The following is an 8,579-nucleotide window of genomic DNA, read 5'->3' as shown; positions in this document are numbered from 1 at the left end:
CTAGCCATATTCTAGCTCAATTCTAGAATTCCAGACTCACGTTTGAATGCACAAATTTTGCTTATTAATTTTAACTTTCAGAATTGCAGATTTGTGTCTGGCTATCACTCATTCTGCAGATACATAGAACCAATTCTTTTCTTCTGCTTCAGTTACAGAGCTCGCCCTACATAAAAAAATTCAAAGAACAGAAACACAGAAAATGAATGACAGTAATATTAAAAAAAATGGAAAAAAACTTGAAGCCAAAGAGGGAGGTGTTCAATTGAAGGATTCAACCGGTAACCACAAATGAAAAAAAAAAAAACTGGAAAAGCGAAGAAGCTAACCAAAGAAAACAGGAAAATAGTACCCTTTACAGAGAAAAATAGAACCCAGAAACAAAAACTTCAATTGTACTTCAGACAACTTTACTGGTTAGCCCAGATGCAAACAAATAGAGAGCATCCCGAAAGAAGGGAATAAAAGAAAAGGAGAATCAGTTTTTTGAAGAGGAAAAGCAACAGACGATGAACATAGGTTCTGTTTAAAAGAACACAAAAGTATAAAAATGTAGAAAGGGAGAGAGAGAGGGGGGGGGGGGATGAGCGTACCTTAATGGCCGGATATGGTGACCGGAGCGTAAATCCTCGAGAAACCTAAAACCCTTCGAAAACCCTTCATGGGGTGGTACATAGGAAGGGAGATTTTACGGATTCGGCTCGTCTCCTGTAGTCCTGTGAGGGCATCGCCCAGAGACCGTCTGGTGAACCTGTGAATGCGACACGTGGGAAGCCTATCCATCCGACGGCCGAGATTAAACTACCCATATTCAATCTTTGATAGCCCATTTAGGCAGATTACCCAAACCCGATTCTAGTTTACTATTCCCTCTTCGTCTTCCTCCTTTTCCCTCTTCGTCTTCTTCGACTCAAACCTGCGAGAAGATTTTGTCGCAAGAGTCCTAACCTATTTGCTATTTTTCTGCGACTCATTTTTCCCTTCTTCCTCGACTCAAATCACTGCACTCTTGCTCATCCTCAAACCTCTCAATTTGCAAACAGAACAAATGAGAAAAACACTCATGGTCATCTTCAAACCTCTCAATTTGCAAACTGAACAAAGAAGATAAAAAGAAAATTTTGAATTTCTGAAGAAGAGAAAGAAGCCATGAACAGAAGTAGAGAATCCATCGGGGAAGATTCAAGGATAAATCTAGTGAGAGAGAAGAAGGACAAGTGTTAAAAGAATACTGAAGAAATTAGAAAGGAATCAAGCTGGGAATTCTGTTGCAGAGGTAAAACTAATTTTTCATTCTAGAATTAAGGCTAAGATTCCCAGCCCTAAAACCTTAACTTTATTCCATAAAGAGAAACCGTAATTTCCAACAACCAACATAACCCAACTCATGAAAGATCCTAAAGGTGAATGAGATTCAGATTTTTGAGAAAAATAATAACAAATAGAATCAAAGACCCACCTTCGAGAATAAAGTCTTCAGCTTTACTCTTGATATTGAACCATTTCCTAATCAGAGTCTTGGACCATGAGAGCTTCATTAGAAGAATCAGAAGTCTGGAAAAAAAAAAAAAAAGGAATCCAGAATAAGTACACTGCTGTGCATCCTCAGAACTCACATCTTCGATCTCCGGGGAAGACGAGAGAAGAAGAAAGCAGGCATGAAAAGGAAAGGGAGCAGAATCGGGTATGGGTAATCTGCCGGGCTTTACCAGGAAGAGGGTGAAAATAATTTGAATCTGGGTAGCTAATCTCGACTGTCTGATGGAGATTCTTCCACGTGTCGCATTCACAGGGTTCACCGGACAGATTGAGCTCCTCTCCAGGGGGCCCACCGCCCAGGGTGTGCCCAAGGGGGCATCTAGTCGTGGAGTTGTGCCGCACACATCCTGATGGCTGATTGAGGTCGCATCGAGATGTGTGCGGCACAATCCAACCCTTGGATGCCTCTTGGGTACCCTAGAGAGGAGTCGGATCCAAACAGTCTTTGGATGATGCCCTCACAGGAGACGAGCCGAATCTAGATTTTGCGGCCTTAATATAAGGATCGCATAAGATTTTAAATATGCCATGAGGTAGATTATAAATTATCCAGATTTTGTGAATTTTATTTTAGTGAGAGGGTTGGACCATGGTTCGTAATCTCAAATCGGTAATAGACGAGGCCAATCTCGATATTAGACTGATCTGGCAAGGTATTCCTTGATCATTTCCTAGATTGGTCAACTCGGTTAGATCGGCCAATCCAATCCGATACTTGCCATTGTTTTTTGGGTGTTTTGATCAATATTTTGGGGATTTTTACTCTTATTATTCTTTTTTGATCAATTTGTACCGGTTTTTTTGTATTTTATACTATTTTTTACCGATCTAGTAAAACCTGGATTTTGGTCATTTTTTACCAATCCAAGCCGAGTTTGATCGATCCCGACTCTGATACTTGGATTACAAATCTTGGGTTGGACACATCGCTCACTTTATGTAAGCTACGAACATGCACCATTAACAGGACTAGACACATAAGTGCCAGGGTCTTTTACAAAAGGGGAGGAGAGAAGCCAATTCCCGAAAATGCATATCAAACACAACATAAGTTTGTCATAGAAGCTTTTGTCCTTTTCCAAATTCCATCATCATGAAATCCACATCATTCTTGGAGTCAAAAAAAAAAAAAAGTCTGCAATAAAAATTAGGCCTGAGTGGTTGGTTACTTGATATCCCTTGCTTGACATTCTTGCCTTGTGAGTCACAATAGAAACGAAAAAACATTAAGAGGGTGTTTTGATCCATCTAACATTTTAGATTGTAAGTAATTATTACTAGGGATGTTATAAAAACCTTAACCAAACCTTTAATATATAGTTTATCACATTTAACTGGGGATAAGGCTTATCTAAGTTGAGTTAAATCGAGTATTTAACCCCTAAAATTGTCTCCTAAGCAAAGTCCAATCTATAAGGTACCTAAATTACTACTTGCAGCATAGTGTTGTTCACTATTGGGAATAATTTCACATTAGAAAACTCTTCGAATGACTTCATATACTAGTGTGCCTCTTCACTTAATGGCTTAGGTTATTTGATTGAACACCTCCATGGTATCAGAGCTTAGAGTTATCGTTTATCCCTCATGCATATTTTCACTTGTTTGGTGTAGTCTCGTTCCGCTAACACATTAGGGGAATGTGTGGGATTTGAAATCCCACACTGGAATCTCCAAGTCCTTGTGCCGTTATATACTTGAAGAGTTATCTTCACCTAACAACTAAAGTACAAAATTGAAAACGAACGATACATGTTTTAAACATATGGATTTAAAAAATACGAGACCAAAAAAGGCAATATAAACAAAAAAGAAGAAAAAACTTTAAGGTAATTAACACCCACATTGATTTAGAAGATAGCTTTGATACACTTTCCATGGTGAACATTGAATTTTGTATGATGAATATTGGTTATGGTGTTTTGCATTGTTGCTCCCCAACTCTAGCTTTGACTTTGAGAAAGCTTTAGACAAAGAAGAGATATTGAGTGGTGCATGGAATGCTAGATATGGATGGATGAGTGATGCATGGACTAATAGAAGCATGATCGATGAATTCTAAATAAATGGATGAACTCTGAATAAATGGATGAACTCTGCATGGATGGATGGATGGAAGGAAATGGCATGAGGCAATGAGGTAGTCAACATTGTGATTTGACTACTTTCTTGTTGATTCCTTCTTGATCATACAAGTAGTTACTAGTAGTCATTTTATTAGGAAGATCATCTGCTTCACAAATCTTCAGATGTGTTAACTTTATAATAAATAAGTATTCTCTTAAGAAGACCCACACATTGTATTCAATTATTATGATACATAGATTTTATTTTATTTTTATTTAAAAAAATCTTCACGTATTATTACGTTTTGAAAGAAAAACAAAGCCAAACGTATTTTTTTACCGTTCGTTTAAATCCAATTCAACAGCTCGTAAGAGTAATTAAGAGATCATAGTTGGTGGGTGAAAGGGTAAGCGTGGTTCCACTGCATATATGTGCAAGATGCACATACATTCAACGACAAAAACATGTCCTTTTAGCTTCCAGGAAGGCCCCTCATGTGCCCTAAAAGGTGGTGTCCCAGAGCATACGTGCAACATGCACATATGTGCAGTAGAACCAGATTTGAACGAGCGAATGAAATTCTTGTAGTCACGATTGTGTAACTACTTAAAACTCTTGCTCTATTTGGTAAGGTAAAAATGACTTTATCGGGGAGTTTGACGCCTACGTTGAGACATAAGATGGGAAGAAATAACCTCCCCAACCCCCATAAAAGACAGAAATCCCGCTCCTATTAATGCTTCAATGTATACTCCCATTGACCCTTGTGCTGGTGTAAGGGCCACACTCCCAGACAAAGAACACATTCCCATTTGGTAATTATACTTTTGAGATGTAATCTTTATTTTTCAGTTATGAAGTAAAATTTAACAGCATGTTTGGAATGATTTGGAGTTAGTTACTTCATTATGTTAGGTAAGGACAATAAAGCTTTTATATATATTTAGTTTGATTCAACTTCAATTCTTTTTTCTTCCCATTTATTTCCCTTGCAACTAGACATAACCATCATTTCCTGGGTTATGGTGCAAATATAAACTTTAAGAAAGCATAGGCACATTATAGATTTTTTGTTCAATAAAAAAAAAATTCATAACGAAAGATAATTTCATGTGCATAGCAATAAAAAAGGTTTTCTAAGCAAACGGCATAGAGGAGCACACCACTAAGGTGTGACATAATGGTTTCATACATAGGAGTGCAATAAAATCGTTTCATATGAGGAGGAGGGAGATAAAGAGTGCTTGCTAGCATCCCCTTCCCATGACGGCTGATAGAACCTTCTATAAATTAAGGACATGTAACATTGGGGAGTTCATTGTCCTCAATGTGGTAAGATGATTCTCTATTTATTTATTTTATTATATATTTTTTTATTGTTAACATTATAAACAAATCGGGTGTTTGGTCTAGTGGTATGATTCTCGCTTCGGGTGCGAGAGGTCGCGAGTTCGATTCTCGCAACACCCCCTTTCATTTTTAACAAAAAAATGTTAAATAGAGGGTCTGTCTTTGCTCTTTCAATTTCTCCAATTTAAACGTTGAGGATTATTTGATAAATAAGATAAATATATGTACTTATAACAAACCGACCTTAGCTCAGTTGGTAGAGCGGAGGACTGTAGTGGGATTAATTCCTAATAGATATCCTTAGGTCGCTGGTTCGAATCCGGCAGGTCGGACTTTTTTGTAATTTAGTTTTCCAATTTTTTCCCGCCGAAAAGATCGAAGGCGCCGCTGCAAGAAAACCAAGAAATAAAGTTTCAGCTTCACTCCAATGTAGTTCCAAAACGTCAGATCATCTCTTTTTTTTTCTTTTCTTAAAGATCAATGTTTCGGTGATTAGAGAGCTACTGTATTTTTCTGTAATTTGATACTGTGTCTTTCTCAATCTTTTTTCCTCATGAATTTCAATGTTTCATTGTTATTTAGGGTTTATTATGACCCTTCGGCTTCTTACATCGATTAATGATATATTTGGGTGATTTTTTTTTTGTAGTTTTTGATAACGATGACAAGGGTTGTTCCCGATCACGGAATATGTTAACTGGTATCCCAGGAGATCGGATTGATCGGTTTCTTAGGTTTTCAACTGGTGCCTGTAAAGGTTAGACTGAACCATACTCTGGTAGTTGTTTTATTTTATTTATCCTCTTTTTGTTGAATAATAAGCTCGGAATTTTGCAAATCAGGATCAGAAACTGCAAAGAGTTCGAAGTTTGTGACATTTGGCTGCGTGAGATCGAGGGTTCTCAATTTTACGATATATTGCAAATTGATTGTTTTGGTGAGAGACCAGTAGCCCTAATTTTTAGTATTTGAAATAAATTAGGTATAATGATTGGAGATGGTTCTTCCGATGGACGGTGCAGAAACCGTCCTGTTCTGACTGATGTTACGAATAGACACGGTAAAAGACGGTTTGTGTCAATTTCCAGCAGCCCTGGTCTTGACAGGGGAAATGGGTTTCGGGATAATGTGGAAGGCAAGGTGCCAGATTCTGAGTTTGTTCAAAAAGTTTGTCTGGGAGTTGAGAATTTAATCAGAGGGAAATGCAAGCGAGACTGTGTTGAAGATGGTAATGCTAAGGGTTTGCCTTTGGCGAAACCCATGGGTCTCTGTAGTTCACTGAAATCTGGTAGTGGACGTGACTCTCTAAATGGTGACAAAGTGTCTGGAATTTTTGGGGTTCATGGTGAAATTAAGGATCTCACAACAGTTTCAGATGGTTGTATGCATTTTGTAAGAGAAAATGCAGTGGCACGCAGAATCCTGGAGAACAGTGATGGATCGAGAGATAGTTATACTTCTGGTTTCATAGGCTCTGAACAATGTGATAAGAGTGGGAGCAGCTCTCCATCAGTTATTGTAGGACTAGGGAGCCAAGGTGGCAAAGAACATGTTAAAGCTGATGGGAGCACTCTGGAAAACAATTTTGTAGATGCTCATGTCTGTGGGGATGATCCTGAGTCGATGAATGGTGGTGATCTGACCTCAACCAAGTCTAATCTTGCTGGGTCATCAAGTTCCAAGTTTTCTGAATCAGAGATGTGTGCCGGTTCTGCTAATGCAGATGGCTCTGATCCTAATCAAGGGATAGACATGCTCAATGATTGCTCTTGTTCTTTCTGTCTGAAAGGTATCTCTTGCTCTTGTTATTTGTATCGAATGTATACTTGGTACAAGCTATGAATGCATGGACAAGGGAAGATGATGGTTCTATTAATTTGCATTTTATTCATAGAGTACTGACATCTTTTATCTTGAGCAGCTGCATATATTTGGTCGGACCTCCATTACCAGGATGTCAAGGGCCGGATTGCTGGTAAGCCCTTCTAAAATATGTTGTTTACTAGATTAACTTGACCTAACAGGTAGGTCATTTGTTAATTCCCTCTCTCGAAACACTGAATGCTTATTCAATTTACTCCACCCTTTTTTCAGCGTTAAAGAAGAGTCGGGAAGAAGTTAAATTTTGTGTAAATAGAAGTTTGAATCAGTATGAGACAGAAAAAAATGGCGTGGCCAATTTAAACAAATCAAAAGAACTAGAATTGGATCTTATGGGCATGTGGAAGTCACTTTTCCTTAAGACAGAGGATATCCTCAATCGTGAAAACACTCAGCTTGTGAGTCTACCCATCTTTCCCTATCTTTTATAGTTCCAGTGTACTGTCTTACTGTTTTGTGCAGTTGTATTAATAAATGATCTGAACATGCTAATATTCCAGAATTTTGGGTTTGTTTCATTTCCTGCTTTTCTCTACAGTATCACTCGTCGAATTCATTGTTGGTTTTCTTCAATTTCACTTATTGATCTCTGTCCTGTGCCAATGATGATGAGAAGTTTTTATTCTTCATGACAGCAATCCAGTCTTCTTTCTTTGAAAGGACTGAGAGGGAGCTGCAAGATGGATCTGGAGATGACTAATGGAATGCCTTTGAAGAACTAGTTGGGTGCTTTCAGTTTTTTTTTGGGTGACAGTCTCCTAACACATTGGTGACATTTCTGTGCAACAATTGTAGCTATAGACTTGAATGCCCTTATTTTTTTTCTGAAAAGTCTCTAGTTGATGGGGCTGAAATATATTCTCTATATCCATCATGTATGTTGATATCATTTTTATTTTTGTTTTCTCACTTGATATAATGTCTTGTTTTGAACTTTTGGGTTAGGCCCAGTTCAAAGGAAAATTATCGCCCCCAGTACTACTGGGGGTGCTGTGCGCATCGTGCGGTGCAGCACCGCCCATGTGTGCACAGTGGGCCCCACTGTGCACACATGGGCGGTGCTGCACCGCACAATGCACACAGCTCCCCCAGTAGTACTGGGGGCGATAAAGGCCCCAGTTCAAATGGTGCTCTGTTTGCAGCTCTAAGGGCTTTGAGATTATATGATCCCTGAGATTCTAAACCTGAAAAACTGTAGTTTTTTCAGTTGCTTGAATTTGCTAAATGTAAGGAGTCTTGCTTCATCTGTAAACGGTTCATCTACAAGAATCATATTTGTCCTACATTGCATGACTAACACTATAATCTGATGCTGGATTTTTGTTTGTGACAATTATTGAATTTTTTAGACTTGGGGCAAACTTAATTATAAGGTTGATTGGGTAGTAGACCTTTGATGAAAATATGCTCGTAGAGAATTTTGTCAGATAAAATCTTAAGGACTGTTGGTTTGTCACTAAGAGGAGAATAAGTCTGGAATATAGGGTTCTAGATAGAAATGTAGAACTGGGTTGAAGAGATTTGATTGAGATTGGCTTTCAAGTTTCAATGATAAATGGTTTATGAAAGCTGGCTAGACTCATGGACATAGGGATAAGTTGGAGGTCAGAGGGATTAATTGGTTAGATGTTTGTCCAAACGATGTGAACTTTGGTTCTTGGTAAAAATATGTGGATCGTCCGAACATGTTTAAAGGCTTGGACCCAGACTTGGATTGAGTATAAACCACTGTTGGACCTCAA

General features: G+C 38.3%; 1 protein-coding gene, 1 long non-coding RNA gene and 2 other non-coding genes across 5 annotated transcripts; 3 read left to right on the top strand and 1 right to left on the bottom strand.

Annotated features, from left to right (window-relative positions):
• Positions 1–136: 136 nt before the first annotated feature.
• On the bottom strand, positions 137–671 carry LOC122669181. Its single transcript, XR_006333976.1, has 2 exons — positions 594–671; positions 137–166 (listed from the first exon to the last, which is right to left on the bottom strand). It is a non-coding gene; the product is annotated as an uncharacterized LOC122669181 (long non-coding RNA).
• Positions 672–5,004: 4,333 nt separating this feature from the next.
• Positions 5,005–5,076, top strand: TRNAP-CGG. The gene has a single exon. It is a non-coding gene; the product is annotated as a tRNA-Pro (tRNA).
• A 118-nt stretch (positions 5,077–5,194) lies between these two features.
• TRNAY-GUA lies at positions 5,195–5,288 on the top strand. Its single transcript has 2 exons — positions 5,195–5,231; positions 5,253–5,288. It is a non-coding gene; the product is annotated as a tRNA-Tyr (tRNA).
• Positions 5,289–5,818: 530 nt separating this feature from the next.
• LOC122669180 lies at positions 5,819–7,648 on the top strand. 2 transcript variants are annotated; one of them, XM_043865872.1, is made up of 5 exons: positions 5,819–6,354; positions 6,388–6,745; positions 6,878–6,931; positions 7,051–7,235; positions 7,473–7,648. In XM_043865872.1, the coding sequence occupies exons 1-5, from the start codon at positions 5,944–5,946 to the stop codon at positions 7,557–7,559; spliced, it is 1,095 nt and encodes a 364-aa protein (XP_043721807.1). In that variant the 5' UTR covers positions 5,819–5,943; the 3' UTR covers positions 7,560–7,648. The 2 variants fall into 2 exon arrangements, with proteins under 2 accessions (XP_043721807.1, XP_043721808.1); XM_043865873.1 differs by lacking the exon at positions 7,051–7,235.
• The last annotated feature ends 931 nt before the right edge of the window (positions 7,649–8,579 follow it).

Source organism: Telopea speciosissima, chromosome 7 (assembly GCF_018873765.1).
Source record: "Telopea speciosissima isolate NSW1024214 ecotype Mountain lineage chromosome 7, Tspe_v1, whole genome shotgun sequence".
In the NCBI taxonomy this organism is placed as follows: Eukaryota; Viridiplantae; Streptophyta; class Magnoliopsida; order Proteales; family Proteaceae; genus Telopea; species Telopea speciosissima.
The sequence above is the reverse complement of the archived record's forward strand: the minus strand, read 5'-3'. Positions and strand labels throughout refer to the sequence as shown.